Raw genomic sequence first — 21,139 nt, 5'->3', positions numbered from 1 at the left:
GAGCATCGAGCTAGCAACTTGACCTCCTAAAAATAAGAAAGCCTGCTAGAAAAAGCTGTCATGACGGCGTCCCAATGACTCCACTCGGAGTTAAGGGCTTTCTTCTTCTTCTTCTCCTGTCCTTTCCGAAACATCTAAAGCCTGGCCCTTAAAGTAACCATTCCTGCCCCTGAGCCATCCAGGTCTCTGTAATGGCCACAACATCATAGCTCCAAGTACTGATCCACCCTCTAAGCTCATCCGCTTTGTTCATAATACTCCTTGCATTAAAATAGACACATCTCAAACCATTGGTCTGAGCATGTCCCTTCTCTACCACCTACCTATCATCCCTCTCACACTGTCTCCAAGTTTTCTCTATTTGTGAGCCAATCACCTCTTCCTCCATCCCCCCAGCAATCCTAGTTTAAACTCTCCCCAATAGCCTTAGCAAACCTCCCTGTCAGGATATTGGTTCCCCGGGATTCAAGTGCAACCCATCCAACTCCTGCCTTCTATTGGTTAACCAATCCACTATCCATGCCAATACACTTCCTCTGACTCCACGCATCCGTGTCTTATTTATAAGTCTCTTGTGCGGCACCTTATCGAACGCCTTCTGGAAATCCAAGTATACGACATCCACCTGTTCCCCACTATCCAATGCGCTCATTATATCCTCAAAGAACTCCAGTAAGTTTGTCAAACAGGACCTGCCCTTTCTGAATCCATGCTGCGTCTGTCTAATGGAACCATTCCTTTCTAAATGTTTCGCTATTTCTTCCTTAATGACAGTTTCAAGCATTTTCCCAACTACAGATGTTAAGTTAACTGACCTATAGTTGCTCGTCTTTTGCCTACATCTTCATCACCATCCAGGACATGTCTTCTTCTCACTACTAGCATGCCATAGCAAAGAATGTCAAAATACAACTCAGACCGAAACTGGAAAGTGATGTTACTCAAGAACGGCATTCCTCTTAATCTAGCCAAACTACTTTTCAATATGCTCGTGCACACAAGGAAGAACACAAGTATTATGGCAACAAATTTTCTGCAAATTCTGTGCCAACTGCTCCTTAACTTAGGAGCTTTTCCTGAGCGTCAAAACATAATCACTCACCAGCATACTGCAGCTGCAAGATGAGTGCATGCTCCCGGAAACTGATACAAATAGTGATGACAGAGAAGCCTATTCACAACTTTAACAGGAAGAGAACAAGAACACAATATCAAAGGGGACAGAGATAGGAAAAAGCACTATATCCAACAGCTAATCATGGCAATGCTAATAATGAGCTGGAGGACAGATATCTAGAATAAATTATTTTATTTTACTCTACTTTTTATTATTAACTGATCGATTGAGATAGAGTGCGGAATCAGCCCTTCCGACTCCTCGAGCGCGTTGCCCAGCAACCCCCGATTTAACCCTAGCCTACTCACAGGACAATTTACAATGACTAATCAACCTGTCAGCCAGTATGTCTTTGGATTGTGGAAGGAAACCCACACAGTCACAAGGAGAACATACAAACTCCTGACAGACAGCAGCAGGAAATTAACCCGAGTCACTGTTTTGCAATACAGTTAAAATACCGGCAGATGCCAACATCTGAGCTGGAGGCTATGAACGTCGGGTTGAGTATTAGGATGTTTTCGTCTCCACTTTTTATGACTCAACCAAGAGGCCAAAGGGAATCTTAGTTATGAACCAGTTTGGCCATTCTCCTCTGACCTTGCCACATAACTGCACGTTTTTTTGTTTCTTACACCATTCTCTGTTCTAGAGACTCCTGTGCATGAAAATCCCAGGAGATCAGCAGTTTCTCAAGAAATATTTAAACCACTCCACTTAGCACCAACAATTATTCTAAGGTCAAAGTCACTTAAATCACATTTCTTCCCTATTCCAATGTTTGGTCTGAACAACAACTGAACCTCTAGATCACACTGTGCTGCACCAATGGCTTTTGGGACCATCTGCTGAAGGAGCCATTGAACTAAGACCAGGGAATAACAATTTTAACAAAGACGAATGTCTCGCTCCAAGTAACCATAGGAACATGATTTTAAGCAAGGTGGGACAGTGGAAACCGGATTGGTTGAGGACTAACCAATCAGGAGGGAGGGACAACGGGAGGTGAGTATATACCACTGGACTAGGCATGCGTAGGCCTCCTCCCTGATGAAGGTGGCGGAGTTTGTTATCGAAATGTCATTTAAAATTGATGCTTGTACCCGGCTGGAAGCCCAAGAAGAGCGTATTCTTCTTGACCATGTCTGTACGATTTTATGCAATGAGTTTCTGCCACATGATTGGCTGATTAGATATTTGGATTAACGAGCAGGTATACCTATAAAGTGGCCACCGATGTATTCACTGGTTAGGATTTCCTTACTTGGTCTCAGAAATCTATTGTGATTGGTAAGAAATTTCCTTCTCATACATATACTTGAATGTTACTGGCTGAAGAAAAGTGTGCTGAGAAACTGAATCACACAATTTAATGGAATACTTTCCTCTGGGAACCAGCTAGTACTGTAACTGAATGATGGAATGAAAGCCTCCTGCTGCTGAAATTTGTCTCAAAAGAAATGAGTTCAGCAGTCCCAGTCAAAGAGTTTTCCATGAATCACTGTAGCTTGCGGCAACCTCACAAGTACTGAAGAATAACTGTGTCCAATGCTGTTTTGCTAGGGATGGGGTTAATTATATTTGGTGGAGAATGCTATAAAGTATTGCCCTTTCACCGTTTGACATGAGTTAAACATGTTTGCTGCCAAGACTGATATAAATGCTTTATTTTTTATGACTTCTTTGTAATAATTTCAAGATCATATGTTTTTAGCATTCCTTTAATGCAGGGGTTCCCAACCCAGGGTCCACAGACCCATTGCTTAATGGCATTGGTCCATGACATTAAAAAAAGGTTGGGAACCCCTGCTTTAAATTGAAGATAATTTAATTTAGGTTTGTGGTCAGAATGATTGTAACAAGGTCAAAGTTGTTGTGAAAGCAATTCAATTTTAGTAGAAAGTTTGCAGATTAAATCTAACAGCATTCATAGTTACTGTAGTTATTATGGTTGAATTCTACAGGAATGTTTTCAGGTCGTTCATTTTGTTGTTTTCCAGCATTTGCAAGATACCTTATTTTGTTTTATGAGATACCAGTTAATCTTGAAACGTGGGTGTTCCAAATAGAGAGGCTTCAGTTGCTCACAAAATCCCTTTGAAGGTAAGCTCAGTATTTAAAGGCTGAGAAGCCGCTTGCTATGCTGTACACTAGACCAGTGCTGACACGGAAGTATACCAAAAGATGAGAAACATTATAATTTACAGAAACCAAAACAATAGTAAATAGTAAAAGACATCACGCTGGTCAGGGCAAGCTTGAACCCAGTTCAAAGTTGGAGCTTACAATATGCTAATTGAAGATTGATGTTAAGATAGTGGAGCTTCCGTTTTCTGTTCTTCCTGCAGAGCAACTCCATACCAGTGAGGTGTTTATAGCAGGTAAGGTGCAGATTACAAACAGGGAAGTTGAGAATGAGAATTTCAGGATGACTCAGCCTTGCTTGATCCCACTTTGCACTGGGATTAGAACATAGAAATTTAAAGCACATTACAGGTCCTTCAGCCCACAATGTTGTGCCGACCATGTAACCTATTCTAGAAACTGTCTAGAATAAGATTAGGTCTATGATGTATCCATCGTTGAGAATCTCAGACTTCATGTCACCGTGTAGCAACTGAAAATGGTAATGAATTCCTGAGGGCAGCCAAAGTTGCAAAAGATTTTCTGCAGTTCCTCTCAGTTGATAAAATCAATGGTTTTAATAAGATCAATAAAGGCTGTGATCCAATTACCTACAATTTCCTTGGATTTATCCCACAGTGAATATTGTGTTAGTTATATCTTCTGAAGGACAAAATCCATATTGTGACATTGGTAGAGCGCTTTGGCCATAGGGTCAAGGCAATCAGGCAATCATCTGCCATGTGATAGCCAACTGAAACCACTTTCCCACACACACCACTTTACCTCTGACTTCCGAAAATGGATGTGTCTTCTTCCTTGCCAATGATGATTATTATATCTTGTTCTGCTTTGCCCAAATATTCTGTACTTCATTAACTGTCAGTTCGTGTTTTCATCCTCTTGCTGAACTGGCCCAGCACCAAGTACAGATAATATGCTCTAGGATAAGGAAAGGACATTCACATCAAAGACAAGGTTTCTTTTTTGAGGAGATTGTTGAACCATCTCTTACAGCAGGCATTGATTGACCCAAGTTCGGAAAGACATCCTCCTGTTTCTTGGCTCAATACAGTGACAAAATGTTTGGACTATAGCCGGTTTTCACAGAACTCAAGAATCCACACATATCATGGTAATTGGATAGTTGCTGGATATCCTGCCATCAGCCACCTTTCCTTTGGACAACGAGTTTTATTTAAAGTGGACTTTATAGCCAAACTAGCAGCAAACATGCATTTAACTACACCAACATTAAAGAGGGTGCTGTAATGTGAAGACCCACTCATAAGTCCTGACGACATATTAATGTAGTATACAGTGCAAACTCCACAATAAGCTTCTAAATCATGATTTGTAAGCTGAAAGTGCTGGAAAAGCTCCCAAACTAAATTTACTGTTAAAGTAAATTCTCAAAGTGCATATATACATTACCATCTATTATCTTGAGATTAATTTTCTTGCAGGCATTTACAGAAAAAAGAAGAAATTGAACATAGAACATCAGGGCACAGTCTAGGCTCTTCTGCCAATGGTGTTTGCTGACCTTATAATTTACTCTAAGATCAATCTAACCCTTCCCTCCTACATATCACTCCATTTTTCCATCATCCATATGCTTATCTAAGTGTTTCTTAAATATCCCTAAATGTGTCTGCCTCTATCACCACCCCTGGTGGTAGATAGATACAATAAAAGCAAGAGAATTTATGAAAAATCATACATAAACAAAGACTGACAAGCAACCAATATACAAAAGATAAACTGCAAATAAATAAAAATTACTGAGAACATGAGTTGTACAGAGTCCTTGAAAGTGAATCTGAAGGTCATAAAATCAGAGTTGTAATGACTGAAGTTATCCACACCGGTTCAGGAGCTTGATGGTTGTAGACTAATAACTGTTCCTGCGCCTGGTGATGCGGGACCCAAGACTCTTGTTCCCCCTGCCTGATGATAGTAGTAAGAAGAGGGTATTGTCCGGATGATGGGGGGTCTTTGATGATGAATGCTCCTTTTTTGTAGCAACACTCTATGCAAGCGTGCTTAATGATGGGGAGAGCTTTACCTGTGATGGACTGGCTGTATCGACCACTTTGTGATTTTTTCCATTCCCTGGCGATGGTGTTTCCATACCAGACAGTGATGCAACCAGTCCCGATTCTCTCCACTGAGCATCTATACAAATTTGTCGAAGTTTTTGGTGTCATGCCAAATCTGTACAATCATAGAAGAAAGTAGAGATGCTCTCCTGCCTTCTTTGTAATGGCACTTTGGTGCTGGTCGCCGGATGGATCCTCCGATATGTTAACATAGAATTTAAAGCTACTGACCTTCTCTGCATTTGTTCCCTAAATGAGACTGCCTGATAGACCTCTGGTTTCTTCCTCCTGTAGTTGATGATCAGTGCTTTGGTTTTGCTGTTGTTAATTGCAGGGTTGCCATGGCAACACTCAGTTGGATTTGCAATCTCCCTTCCATATGTATGTGATGAAGTTTAACTATTTTCTTCTCTAACCTTCTGCTTTGGCTCTGCCTGATTCAAGTTTTCAGCCTTAGGTCCACACAGTCAGTATTCATCCTCAAAACTCTTTGGAAATCTTAATGCTCTGATTGTTACTGGCATGAAACCCATTCAGAAGCTATTCAAATGCTGATAAATCCAGACATTTTCCTCACCGAAAACACATTCGAGGTAATTATCAATTTTATATAACAGAACACAATTACATTAATAACAATGGACTCACTAATTTGTGGTCTTAGACAAACAGGGAAAATTGTATAATCTACAGTAGGTGCAGTAAGAGATGCATGCATTTTCTGATGTATTTTACAACATAGAGTGCAACTTTGTGGATCTGTGTTCTACTGAAAGTCAAGTGTAAGGCTGACACAAGATAGACAAAGATATCACACTGAGAAAATTTCTTGCATACTCCTTCAGGTTTTCTGGAGATTTGAGAAACTGAATTTTCAATGTGTGGCTACAGGAAGTGGTGAGATCATGTGAAATTTAGCCGAAGTATAAAGAACAGGCTGCAAACACAGCCGACAGTTGCCAGGAAAAGTTGCCAGGGGAGTTTGCTTTGAAAGAAATGCTAAGGCATTACAGAAAGCTAAGGGAGACCTATTAATTACCAAAAGATGAGTCAGTCAACTGCATTTGGGAGAGGAGAGCCATCATTAAGATATATATTACTGGATTATTGATACATCGCAAGAAAACAGAGCAAGGATACGCTCAGAACCTTAGAGACCAGAAGTATTGAGAATTGTAGTACGTATATGCTATTAAATTGTTCCTGTGGCCTCTCGGCTTAACTAAGGATAAGTCACGCAATGAAAAGGAAATCCAGCTTGCCATAATTCATTGAAATGCTGGTCCAGACTCTTGTACTGCTACCCTCAGTGGGGAAACTCCTTCAACATCAAGGCCTTCAGATGACTCTAGATCTGTCCTCCCCCACACCATCCCTTGTAAGATGAGGTTTCCAGTCCCAGAAAGGCACATGATTGGTTTAATTCCCAGAATTTGAGGGTCCAGGTAAAAATTAACCATGCTAGTTAAAGGTTAAATTTGTTTAAACTAAACTTCATGTTTCCTGGTGCAGTAACAAAAAAAACCCCAAGAAGGAAGATGGAGGAATACAGTAAGATACTCTAAATCTGTTCTCCAATATAAGAAAATGGGAAAATTGGTGAAAAATATCTCAGATTCTTACAATAAGCAGACAAGCTGCCAAAATAATGAGTCAGTGTTTAACTTCCTAGGGAATTAAAGCAACCACCCATCTCACGGCATAGTTGAGAAAATCAATATTGCTATAACTTCTACCTCAAATGTGAACTTGAATAAGAATTTTTCCTGTCTGTTGCAAAGCACATTTAATCCTATCCTTATGATTGTTCTTTCTAAACTCAGTTGCTGGAAATTTTCTTGTATTGATAAAATATTAAGATTTATTGCATTGCCCCAAAATGTGAGTCACATAGGTGATTTTTAAAACATTTCCTTATTTGTTAACTATTGACTGTAAATTGCATTCCTCCAAAATATCTCTGCGGAATTAAGCCTAAGACTGTCCCCAGTATGCAACAATTTCTTTTATTTTGGATTCCTGCTACAGATTGACATCATACCTATATTGTAAGATGAAGACAAATATTTTACCAGCTTTAATATATTAGATCAAAGAGGTATCATAAGCATTCTACAAATCTTTCAAATCTGTTTAATTCTCCACTGCTGAGTATATCTTTAGAAGAAAAGCTTTGAAGATTTTTTTTTTTTTTTTTTAAAAGATGTAAACCAAATGTTAACCATAATCTTGACTTACTACAACTGTTCATAGAACTGTGCAGGCCATTCTGCCCATGACATTGTACTGAATTTTTAACCAACTCAAAGATCAATCTAACCCGCCCCTCCCCCATAGCTCTCCATTTTCTGTCATGTATGTGCCTAAGTCTTTTAAATGTTTGTAGCGTATTTATCTCCACCACCACTGCTGGCAACACATTCCAAGCACCTACTACTCTGTAAAAACTATCCATTGACATCTCTGCTGCATTGCTCCCATCACCTTAAAATTATGTTCCCCTGTATTAACCATTTCCACGCTGAGAAAATGTCTCTGGCTGTTTCCCCTAACTATGCCTCTTATCATCTTGGACATCTCTATCAAGTCACCTCTCATTCACTCAAGAGAATAGCCCCCACTCACTCACCCTTTCCTCATAAGACATCCTCTCTAATCCAGCCAGCATCTGAGTAAATCTCCTCTGCACCCTGCCTAAAGATTCCAATTCCTTCCTACAATAATGATTCCAGAGCACAAAACAATACTCCAAATGTGGTCAAACCTCAGTTTTATAGAGTTGCAATGTTGCCTCTTGTACTCAATCCCCTAATAAAGGCCAACACGCTATTGCCTTCTTAATCACCCTCTCAAATTGTGCAGCACATTTGATAGATCTTTTTAGGTAGAACCCAAGATCCTTCTATTCCTCCATACTGCTAAGAACTTACCATTAACCTTGTATTCTACCTCAACCTTCCAAAGAATATTGCTTGTCTGGATTAGAGTCCATCTGCCACTTCTCAGCTCAGCTCTGCATCCTATTAATGACCCGTTGCACCTTACAACAACCTTCTACACTATTGACATCTTTACTAACCATCATATCATCTGGAAACCTACTAACCTACCCTTCCATTTCCTTATCCAAGTAATTCCTAAAAATCCCAAAGGGCAGTGCTTCCAGTACAGATCCCTGCAGAATATTACTAGTCACCAGCCTCTAGGCAGAATACACTCAATGCTTTACTATCCGCTGCCTTCTGTAGGCAAGCCAATTCTGAACCTACACAGCTACGTTTCCCTGGATCGCACAGCTCTACTTTCTAGATAAGCCTACCATAAGGAACCCGTCAAAAACCTTACTAAAGTCTATGTACACTGCTCTACATCACTTCCTCAAAAGTCTGAAATTTACTTATTCTCATTCATCTTTTATTGTAATAGCCTGACTTAAAAAATAATTCTATCATCTATATCAATTTCAGATATTTATTAGATCATTAATGTATTGATCTGGGAAGGTTTAGTACTGTAGTGGGCAAAGCCACCACTATTTTAAGAGCACAGTGGTCATAGAAGCATAGAGCAAGTAAATAGGGCTCTGGCCCAGGGGGTCCAAAACCCTGTTTGTATCACTTTTTTTTTTTTGATTTCTCAAGTGCCTGCAATACCATACAGCCCTCATTGCTGGGGGGAAAGCTCCATTCAATGCAGATTGGCACTTCCATTGTATCCTGGATAATGGACCACCTGACTGGCAGACGACAGCATGTACAGTTTCAGAGCTGTAAGACAGAGATGGCTATAAGCAGCACTCGGGCTCCATGTAGGACTGTATTGCTCCTTTCCTGTTTACCCCGTATACTTTGGCCTTTAGGAACAACACTGAGTCATGCCATCAGCAGAAATCCTCTGACACAGCAATAGTTGGATGTATAAAGGGAAGATGGGAGGATGAATACAGGGCTCTGGTGGAGGACTTTGTCAAATGGTACAAGTTGGATCATCTGCAGCTCAGCATCAGTAAGACAAAGGAGATGGTGATGGACTTTAGGAAGACTAAGCCCACATTGCACCCTGTTACTCTTGATGAGGACATAGGAGTGGCAAGGACCTACAAGTACTTGGGGGTGCACCTGGATGACAGACTTGAGTGGAGCACCAACACAGAGGCAACACAAGAAAGGACAGATTCACCTTTACTTCCTGAGAAGACTGAGGTCCTTTGGAGCATGTGGGCCTCTCCTTCACATGTTCTACATATTCTGCACTCTATTGTTTTATCTTGTTCAACTTCAATGATTTGATTCGTATCAACAGTGTTCAAGTTAAGCCTTTCACTATCTCAGTATGTGACAATAATAAACCAATTCCAATTATCTAATGGGAAATTTACAAGTTTGATAACTAAATTAGGTTGAAATATTTTAAACTATGAAAAATGGTCATTTACAATGCCATCAATATTTATAAAATACACCATAACAGCTGTTTGTTTTCTGTTTCCTCAAATGTTTTCCCAGCTGAAAGTTTCAGCATGAATCAGCTCATACCAGCTTGCTCAGAGTATATCTACACACCCATCAACATTTGTCTGTATGTAAGGCTCAGCAGTCTTACTTATGCATTTTGGTCCAGTCCCAAATTAACATTTTTTTTTTAAAAACATAATTATTTTGACAAGTATTGGCAAACCTTAATACTTTGTCACATGGCATTTGAACAGGAGTCCTTGAAATACAGTGTGGAAAAAAAAAGCAGTATTTCTGGGTATTTTCCTGTTTAGGTAATCTATACTAATTAGAAATTTGAACCTTCTGATATAGGCAGGGATAGAGAGTTGGAGTACAGTTCTTGTCTTTTTGAAGGTGGTCTGGATAAGTATAACAAAATTCATTTTGTAGGGATACAAGTTACAATCTCTCAGTCATCCAGCCATACATTTTTTTTTAATATAAATAAATTTTAATCGCTGTGAAGATTGGGACTGTGTTGACTAGTTATCAAATATCATCTTCATAAAACCACATTCAATTTGATTGCCATTACTGCACAGTCCAGGGAACTACTGAAGAGCAGAGAAAGAGATTATCTAACATCAGAGCAACTGTAGCATCAACAATCCTAAATGGGTACAAAAGATTAGATTATACTATTGCAAACGAAATAAAGTGGAGTTATCCCCGGTCCCTTCACAATATTTATTTCAAAACCAATGGAATTGAAACAACTAGGCTATACTAACCTTGGTGCATTCATCCCACACCATGTGTTTTGTGCCTCACATATACCAATCTGGAAGATCATAATCTGCTTTGACATAGAAAACCCAAGAGGTGATGAGAGCTCAAGCATTGGAAACGAGCACCCTGAAGGGCTTCATTTCCAACGCTCTAGTCTCATTACCTCCAAGGATGTCCAGACTGCGAATTGACAATTTACCCTTAGCATAAGGCATGTGCCTGATTTTGAAGTATGTTTGGTAATCAGATATTTAACAGTTCTATTATGTTTAAATAAGTTACAAGAAACTGAAAGCACATAAAGAAAGAAACATGTCCTTCTAATCATGACTTGCTAATCCTATTCCATGGATCCTAAGAGGAAATTTTTTAGAATACCTAACAAAATGTCTTTTTAGAGCAGCTTGTGGGTGGCCATTCTGGGTGAGAGTTGTGTAATGAAAGATTTTCAGGGAGCTTAAGGGTAAAGGAATCTTTGGGAGGCAGGGAACAGAATGATAGAATTCACCCTGCAATTTGAGAGGGAGAAGATAAAAGTCAGATGTAGCAGTATTATAGTGGAGGAAAAAAATGGAATACCGAGGCATGAGAGAGGACTTGGTCAAAGTTGATTGGAAGAGAACACTGGCAGGGATGACATCAGAACAGCAAAGGCTGGAGTTTCTGTGGGTAATTTGAATGGCGCAGAATAGATACATCACAAAATTGAAATAGTATTCTAAAGGGGGGGGGGGGAGATGAGGCAACCATGAGTGACTAGGGAAGTCAAAGACAGCATAAAAGCAAAAACAATGGCACTAAAATAAGCCCAAAGAGAAAGATGAAATATGAAGGCAAGTTATCTAAAAATATAAAAGAGGATGCAAGAAGTTTTAAATACAGAAGTAAATTGTAAAAACTAGAGATGGGAATGGATACAGGATTGACCACTGGCAAATGATACTGGAGAATTAGTAACTGGGGACCAAAAATAAAAAAAAAAAAAAAAAAGGTGAAAGAGCTTAATAAGTATTTTGTGTCAAGTCTTCATGGTGGAAGACATTAGCAGTATACCAGAAGTTCAAATATCAGTGGGCAGTAGGGAGTATCATTGCTTTTACTAAGGAGCCAGTTCTTGGGAAGCAGAAAGGTCTGAAGGTAGATGCCTCACCTGGACCATAAGATATAGAAGCAGAATTAGGCCACTTGGTCCATCGAGTCTTCTCCACTATTACATCATGGCTGGCCCATTTACCCTCTCAGCTCCAGTCTCCTGCTATTTCCTTGTATTGCTTCATGCCCTGACTAATCAAGAATCTATCAACCCTTAAATATACCCGATGACTTGGTCTCCACAGATGCCTGTCGCGAAAAATTCTACAGATTCACTACTCTCTGGCTAAAGGGGAAATCTCATTAAAGCCTATTGAATATTGAGATGTCTCAATAGGGTGGGTGTGGAGAGGACATCTCCAACAGCAGGTGAGTCTAAGACTAAAGAGCACAGCTTCAGTAGAGTGACACCCACTTAGAACAGGAATTTCTTCAGCCAGGTAGTGAATCTGTAGAATTCATTTCCACAGATGACTGTGGGGGCCAAGTCATTGATTCATTGATAGTTTCTTGGTTGAGACACAGAGATTCTGCAGATTCTGTGTGTTGCTGTGGAACACATCTAGTTCCCCACCTCAGTTTGTGTTGTGTCACTAGATGTGTTGTGTTCAATTTTAGAACTGGATATCAAACACTGCAGCTGATGTCTAGTTTGCTTTTTTTTTTTGCACTTCACTGCCCATGCATGGAAATTAAGAGTAGCAGTGACTTGCAAGTAAGATCCACCAACTAGAAGGTTCACTTTGGCTGGTTTTCTGATTGTAATATTGCAATGGAGGCATTGGTTGTTACTGTTCAAAGTTCAGTTTACAGAATGGTGGCTGCAGGTTGGAGATGGCAAATGGAAACTAATTAGAAAAGGGGAAAGGACAAACCAATTAGACTAACTTGAACAGTGTGTAAAAGGATAGGCTACTATAAATGACAGAATACATATGAACAAAGAAGAATTCATGGGGTACAGGGAGATGAAGGGTCAGCCAGACTCCCACTGAATGGTGGAATAAGATCCAAGTGCCAAATGGGTTTTACTGATGTTCCATCTGAGTGTAAACTGATTTGTACATCTCGCATTAAAATAAAAATGAATAAAGCTTCGATGAACTTGGGCTGCCAGTTCCCTTGATTCTTAAAATTCCTCAGAACAAAAACATTTATTTTCTATTTCATTCTATTCTTGTCACCAGATATGATAGAAGGACTAAGTATTTGACTCTTCTCCCCCCCACAAAAAGACATTCATATTTGAAAGCTAAGATTTATACCCAAAATAATTTAGAATCATCTATAAGAAAAGTTATGTTCATCTCAACACCAGCCTGGTTTCAGAGTACAACTTTTGCAGATTTAAGTCTGCATAGTCTGGATACCAGACTGTGACTGAAATCATTTTGGTTGGTCTATATATAAAGAGGGTTCTATTCTGGATGTTTGTCTACCAGGCAACATCCACTGCAGAAGGGCGAGCCAACAGCCAGCCTGACTAAAACTTTGGCAATAGCCTAGTACACAAGCAGCAGGAGAATTACCACGATAAAGCTTTGCCCAATACACAATGACCAGGATACACCTGTGTACCATTCTTCTTGCAAACCCTGAACAGATTGTAAATCACAATCCACATAAAGGCTTCATTGCCAACTATTCCCACTCCAACAACACTCCAACTCCCACAAACATGACTCCTCTAAACCAAAACAGCCTCACCTGGAGCAATCTGGAATTTGTACATTTCTCACTACAGCAGGCAGTTAAATCAATACACCCCTACTTCAGTTTTAAATGCACATTTGTTATCAAGAGTAACTACGTAATTACTAGACAAACTTTAAGAAAACAATTAAGCATTATTCGATGCTCTGATAGATTACAAAGCTCAATAAAATGCAGGCAGCACAAATGTAAAGAAAGTAATTTTGGACTTTATTAATTATGTTTTGAAGTACAAGTTAAATTTTGATTATGTTGGCAAGATTCTCAAACATTGAATAAAATTAATATCTAACAAAACAAAAACATTTTTTGCAAGTTATTTTCAAATTTTGCCAAAAAATCCTGGACCTCAAGACAAATAGTTTTAAATATTAAAGACTTATTAAATTATAGAGAAGGTTGGTTGCCAGTTTGGAAGGACTATTTGTTGACAATGCTTCAAACATTTGTCCATAGATCATGACAAATCATGTCACACATTTTCTGGCTCACTTGCTTCAATGTGGAATGCTTCATTAAGGCAGTTTCACATGTAGGACATGGGAACAACAATGACAGACGGAAGCACAAATATAAAATTCCATGCACTTCAGCAATTCCATAGCTCCTTCATCAGGACCATGGAGCAGCACCTGAAGTTAAGACAGAAATTAATGGCCCTGACCAGTCAAACAAGCACAACATTTTACAAAATATTAAACTATCAAAAACTTGCAGAATTATTAATTCAATATATTAATTTGATTTGATCTTATAAATGATCTAAAGATCATGATTTCCAAAAGGTTTAAGCATTGAAAAAAAAATGCTCAAACTGGGAAGATTACACAAGGTTGTTACAGTTTCCCTTTATTTTTCCTCCCCCCCCCCATTATTTTGTCAGGTAAACATTTTACAAATTTGCTGGTCAATGGACTTCAGGAATAGCCATTTGCCAATGATTATTTTCAGGATTGTGCACAGCACTGCATGGTTTTCATATATTCCTAAAAGGTTAAGGACTGACATTCATCCAAATACCATGTCCACCATTACAATATAATCAGACAACAGACCTTGGTGGTTTCATTACTAGAACATCTACTGTCGAGTTTCCTAACAAAAAACAAGGGCGATAATCCACCTCTAAATGCAAGTTTCTTACCAAAATGGATTGTAACAGCAACCTTTTGGTTGAAAAGCTCAACTTTGAACTGACACAAGAAAGAGGCATCACCAAATTGCTTGCTTCACCTCCTACCCTTAGAAATGGCACCAGAACCAATAATCTTGCACTTAAATTCAGGTCAAAAAGATCCTTTATTTCAAATCAGAAACAAGGATGCAATCTATCTGGCAGCAAACCAAGTCAAGGGCAGGATCTCGGAAATTTGACTCCTGCTATTCATCAGCAGCCAAAAATCAATACTGTAATAAAATATCCTGATTTGGGGCAATGAGAATGGGGAATCTCAGTATTTGATTCGATTAATGTTATGCACAATTACAGTCAATCATTGAGCTATATTAAATCAAACACCTGTTGTCATGGTAGAAGTTTTTTCTTAATATAAAAGGGCTGGGATGGGAATGGAAAGGAACAACGATTGACATTTGGTTTGGTTTTAAAGTTAAAATTATTCCTTTTCAAACCGGAGTCTGAGAAATCAGTATCATTTAAGCTGCAAATCATTTTTGCTACATTAATTTTACTCCTATATCCTTGTCACCAAGTGCTACCTAGTGTCATTATTCAAATCACATTTAACCAGTCTTCTAAAGCTATTGTTTTCATCTGTAAAAATAGAGACAAGTGGCTCTCAGCCTCTGATTCGGGTCCCCTCTCTTAAAAGAACTCGGTGCCAATTGATAACTTATTTGTGGATGTTACAGAGTGTAAAAATAAACTTCAAAAATATACAATTCTTACTTTTTAAAAGTACCTTTACTCAGTTTATCCACACTCAAAACATAAGAGCTGAAGAACTCTCACCATACACACCAAGCTGATTCTAAACAATTCGTTCCAAACTTACACCAAATACCTACATTTCTAATGTACAGGGAAGTCTGGAATCAAGTTATTCAGTGAGATTACACATTTAGGTTTATAAAATATTTCTTGGCACAGATGAGGGTTCGGTTGTGGACAGTGTTCCACATCGTCAGCAAGCCCTTGGGGCTGAGTTTATGGATAACCACCAAATTCTTGTAGAAGCAGGGATCACTATTCATGGGGCTCACCCGGCGCTTGACGACCCCAAACGTCCTGAAGGCGTAATGCAGTTGTGGCTCGACGCCTACCTTCTGCAGGCACATGCCCAGGTACACGTCGTCGATGGGGTAGAGCTCGATGCTCTCCGAGGCGGCCACCAGGCGCCTGGCAAGTGGACCAGCCATGAGGAAACCGCCGCCGCCCGCGTACGGCGGATAGGGTTTGTCGTGCAATTGCTTGGGAATGAAGTACTTGCTCTGATGGTTCCTGATGGGCAGTGCCCTGAAAATGATGTCGCCCACGAAGAGGGTGTCGTGCTGGGGGCCGTCGGTTTGCGAGTCCAGGAACTCCATCAGGTTCTCGGTGTGGACGAAGACGTCGTCGTCACCCTTGAAGACGAAGCGGGTGCGGCGGCAGTAGATGTCGAACCACTTGAGGAAATTGACCTCCTTGAGGGTCAAATTGAAGAAAGTGTCCATGAAGTCCCACTGCAGGATGTCGCCGTACAAACGGTCCTCGTATTCCAGAAGCTTCTGCAGGTTGTGCTGATCCTTGCCGTCGCTCGGTGTGCCTAGCAGGAAAAGAGTCCTGATGTTGCGACCTCCGATGCTGCGTTCCCGGCCCCACGTTTCCCTGACGGCAGCCCGCCGGTCGTGCTGCTCGATCACCGACTTGACAACGATGAGGAGGTCGGTGGGCTCTGCGCACTTCTCGGGATGGTTGAGCAGCATGGGGAAGTAACGGCAGTGGCGGTACAGCACGTACGCCTGGAACTTGGCGTCCAGCGCCGAGAACCAGCTCAGGCCACGCACCGACTCATTCTGGCTGCAGTTGGTCACCGTCACGGTCCAGGTCCGGGGAGCGGCGACAGCGGCTGGGCTGCCGGACACAGCCGCCCCCGCCTCCACCTCCCCGCCTCCGTTAGTGCTGCCATTAGTCCGTGCCGGGCCGCTCTCGGTACCGTGCCAGGCCGGGATCAACCTGGCGTCCGCCGCCTCCCGCAGCCCCAGGCCCACCCCGTCACCCAACTTCAGCTTCTGGATGAAGGCTACGGTGGCGAAGAACAGCGACAGGCTGAGCAGCGTCTTGAGCAGCTTCCTCTTGCGGAACATATATTCCATGACCAGCGAATAACGCCCCTCCAGCCCCCGGCTGCGACCACCCGAGGCGGCGGGGCTTCTCTACAGCTGTCCAGGCACCGAGAGGTATAACTGTTGCCGTGGCGAGCCCAGCCCCGAGGCACATGGGCAGCTGAAACGGGGGCACATGGCCCTTGCCGCGGCGGCAAGACCGGGAGGTGAGCTGTTAACTCAGGAGACGAACCCTCTGTACCGGCGCAACAGGAGCTGCTCACTCGGGGATGTCGGCGATCAGACTGAAATAGGTGCCAGAAGAGGAGGAGAGACGACTCCTCGCAGCCCGACGGAGAGATTCTGTGCCAGCAGTTTATATTAACCCCTTCTCCTTTAGCAGTTCGATCTCACTTGTCTCCTCCCACCTTTAAGTGCGAGCAGCCTCAATGGAAATATACTCAATGAAGCAGCAATTTGTCACGCCTTCTTTGAACCGCCGCAGCTGCATCCTTAGCTGGACCTACCGTCTCCGCCCCTCCCTCCCGTTAATTAGCTCCGGACGTCGCATTTATGTGATGTGTAAATCTGTTTGTGGACCTGTAAGGGGCATATATATACACAGTTGCCTCCCAACACCACATTAAAACCAGTTACAATAAAGTCGTAGAACTAGATCGCAGGATAACACTCAAACGGTTAAATGAGCAACCGATATGCAGCTACGGTTCAAAAAAACTGCCTCCTACTGAACTCCTGCCTCAGCAAGGACCTGGACCCACTACAATTTGCCTGTCGCCACAATAGGTCAACGGCAGACGCGATCTCAATGGCTCTTCACACGGCCTTAGACCACCTGGACAATACAAGCACCTATGCCAGAATCCTGTTATCGATTATGGCTCAGCGTTTAACACCATCATTCCCACAATCCTGATTGAGGGGTCACAGAACCTGGGTCTCTGTACCTCCCTCTGCAATTGGATCCTTGACTTTCTAACCGGAAGACCACAGTCTGAGCGGATGGGTGATAATAGCTCCTCCTCGCTGACGATCAACACTGGTGTACCTCAGGGGTGTGGGCTTAGCCCACTGCTCTACTCTCTCTATACCCATGACTGTATGATTAGGCATAACTCAAATGCCATCTATAAATTTGCTGATGACACAACGATTGTTGGTAGAATCTCAGGTGGAGACAAGAGCGAGATCTGCCAACTAGTGGAGCGGTGTCGCAGCAACAACTTTAACGTCAGTATGACGAAAGAGCTGATTGTAGACTCCAGGAATGGTAAAACGAGGGAACACGAGCCAATCATCATCAGAAGTGGAGAGAGTGAGCAATTTTAAGTTCCTGGGTGTCAAGATCTCAGAGGATCAAACCTAGTCCCAACATATCGATGTAGTTATAAAGAAGGCAAGGCAGCGTCCATCCTTCATTAGGAGTTTGAAGAGATTTGTTATGTCAACAAATACACTCAAAAAACGTCTATAGATGTACCGTGGAGAACATTCTGACAGGCTGCATCACTGTCTGGTGGGGGGGGGGGGGGTGGCTACTGCACAGGACTGAAAGAAGCTGCGGAGGGTTGTAAATTTAGTCAGCTCCCCAAGTACTAGCCGACAAAGTACCCAGGACATTTGCAAGGAGCGGTGTCTCAGAAAGGCAGCGTCCATTATTAAGGATCCCCAGCACCCAGGGCATACTGTTTCTCACTGTTAACTATCAGGTAGGAGGTACAGAAGCCTGAAGGCACACACTCAGCGATTCAGGAGCAGCTTCTTCCCCTCTGCCATCCGATTCCTAAATGGACATTGATCCCGTGAACACTACCTCACTTTTTAATATATATATTATTTCTATTTTTGCACGATTTTTAATCTATTCAATATGCATATACTGTAACTGATTTAGTTATTTATTACTGTTTTCTTCTATATTATGTATTGCATTGAACTGCTGCTGATAAGTTAACAAATTTCACGACACATGCCGGTGATAATAAACCTGATTCTGATTCTGAAATAATTCGTAAGTAGCAGACGACTATGTAACAAATCCAGGGCAAGCATTAAAAAGGGCCACTTTTCAGCATAATTGTATAAGCGCTAAGAGAGTTGTAAAAGAGCGCCTGAAGGCTTTGTGTGTCAATGCAAGGAGCATTCGTAATAAGGTGGATGAATTGAAAGTGCAGATTGTTATTAATGATTATGATATAGTTGGGATCACAGAGACATGGCTCCAGGGTGACCAAGGATGGGAGCTCAACGTTCAGGGGTATTCAATATTCAGGTGGGATAGACATGAAGGAAGGGGAGGTGGGGTGGCGTTGCTGGTTAAAGAAGAGATTAACACAATAGAAAGGAAGGACATAAGCCGGGAAGATGTGGAATCGATATGGGTAGAGCTGCGTAACACTAAGGGGCAGAAGACGCTGGTGGGAGTTGTGTACAGGCCACCTAACAGTAGTAGTGAGGTCGGAGATGGTATTAAACAGGAAATTAGAAATGTGTGCAATAAAGGAACAGCAGTTATAATGGGTGACTTCAATCTATATGTAGATTGGGTGAACCAAATTGGTAAAGGTGCTGAGGAAGAGGATTTCTTGGAATGTATGCGGGATGGTTTTTTGAACCAACATGTCGAGGAACCAACTAGAGAGCAGGCTATTCTGGACTGGGTTTTGAGCAATGAGGAAGGGTTAATTAGCAATCTTGTCGTGAGAGGCCCCTTGGGTAAGAGTGACCATAATATGGTGGAATTCTTCATTAAGATGGAGAGTGACATAGTTAATTCAGAAACAAAGGTTCTGAACTTAAAGAGGGGTAACTTTGAAGGTATGGGACGTGAATTAGCTAAGACAGACTGGCAAATGACACTTAAAGGATTGACGGTGGATATGCAATGGCAAGCATTTAAAGGTTGCATGGATGAACTACAACAATTGTTCATCCCAGTTTGGCAAAAGAATAAATCAAGGAAGGTAGTGCACCCGTGGCTGACAAAAGAAATTAGGGATATTATCAATTCCAAAGAAGAAGCATACAAATTAGCCAGAGAAAGTGGCTCACCTGAGGACTGGGAGAAATTCAGAGTTCAGCAGAGGAGGACAAAGGGCTTAATTAGGAAGGGGAAAAAAGATTATGAGAGAAAACTGGCAGGAAACATAAAAACAGACTGTAAAAGCTTTTATAGATATGTAAAAAGGAAAAGACTGGTAAAGACAAATGTAGGTCCCCTGCAGACAGAAACAGGTGAATTGATTATGGGGAGCAAGGACATGGCAGACCAATTGAATAATTACTTTGGTTCTGTCTTCACTAAGGAGGACATAAATAATCTTCCAGAAATAGTAGGGGACAGAGGGCCCAGTGAGATGGAGGAACTGAGCGAAATACATGTTAGTAGGGAAGTGGTGTTAGGTAAATTGAAGGGATTGAAGGCAGATAAATCCCCAGGGCCAGATGGTCTGCATCCCAGGGTGCTTAAGGAAGTAGCCCAAGAAATAGTGGATGCATTAGTGATAATTTTTCAAAACTCGTTAGATTCTGGATTAGTTCCTGAGGATTGGAGGGTGGCTAATGTAACTCCACTTTTTTAAAAAGGAGGGAGAGAGAAACCGGGGAATTATAGACCGGTTAGCCGAACGTCGGTGGTGGGGAAACTGCTGGAGTCAGTTATCAAGGATGTGATAACAGCACATTTGGAAAGCGATGAAATGATCGGACAAAGTCAGCATGGATTTGTGAAAGTAAAATCATGTCTGACGAATCTCATAGAATTTTTTGAGTATGTAACTAGTAGAGTGGATAGGGGAGAACCAGTGGATGTGGTATATTTGGATTTTCAGAAGGCTTTTGACAAGGTCCCACACAGGAGATTAGTGTGCAAACTTAAAGCACACGGTATTGGGGGTAAGGTATTGGTGTGGGTGGAGAGTTGGTTAGCAGACAGGAAGCAAAGAGTGGGAATAAATGGGACCTTTTCAGAATGGCAGGCGGTGACTAGTGGGGTACCGCAAGGCTCAGTGCTGGGACCCCAGTTGTTTACAATAAATATTAATGACTTGGATGAGGGAATTAAATGCAGCATCTCCAAGTTTGCGGATGACACGAAGCTGGGTGGCAGTGTTAGCTGTGAGGAGGATGCTAAGAGGATGCAGGGTGACTTGGATAGGTTGGGTGAGTGGGCAAATTCATGGCAGATGCAATTTAATGTGGATAAATGTGTTATCCACTTTGGTGGCAAAAATAGGAAAACAAATTATTATCTGAATGGTGGCCGATTAGGAAAAGGGGAGGTGCAACGAGACCTGGGTGTCATTATACACCAGTCATTGAAAGTGGGCATGCAGGTACAGCAGGCGGTGAAAAAGGCGAATGGTATGCTGGCATTTATAGCGAGAGGATTCGAGTACAGGAGCAGGGAGGTACTACTGCAGTTGTACAAGGCCTTGGTGAGACCACACCTGGAGTATTGTGTGCAGTTTTGGTCCCCTAAT

General features: G+C 41.6%; 1 protein-coding gene across 1 annotated transcript; it reads right to left on the bottom strand.

The window, feature by feature from the left end:
* Positions 1–13,562: 13,562 nt before the first annotated feature.
* Positions 13,563–17,077, bottom strand: b3gnt7l (UDP-GlcNAc:betaGal beta-1,3-N-acetylglucosaminyltransferase 7, like). Its single transcript, XM_072245050.1, has one exon. The coding sequence runs from the start codon at positions 16,686–16,688 to the stop codon at positions 15,447–15,449; it is 1,242 nt and encodes a 413-aa protein (XP_072101151.1). The 5' UTR covers positions 16,689–17,077; the 3' UTR covers positions 13,563–15,446.
* Positions 17,078–21,139: the final 4,062 nt, after the last annotated feature.

This window comes from Mobula birostris, chromosome 27 (assembly GCF_030028105.1).
Source record: "Mobula birostris isolate sMobBir1 chromosome 27, sMobBir1.hap1, whole genome shotgun sequence".
NCBI lineage: Eukaryota > Metazoa > Chordata > Chondrichthyes > Myliobatiformes > Myliobatidae > Mobula > Mobula birostris.
Note: the sequence above shows the minus strand (reverse complement) of the source record. Positions and strands in the feature narration are given on the sequence as shown.

Excerpts from the sequence above, each read along its gene's own strand:
- b3gnt7l (XM_072245050.1), bottom strand. The coding sequence starts at position 16,688 with ATGGAATATATGTTCCGCAAGAGGAAGCTGCTCAAGACGCTGCTCAGC.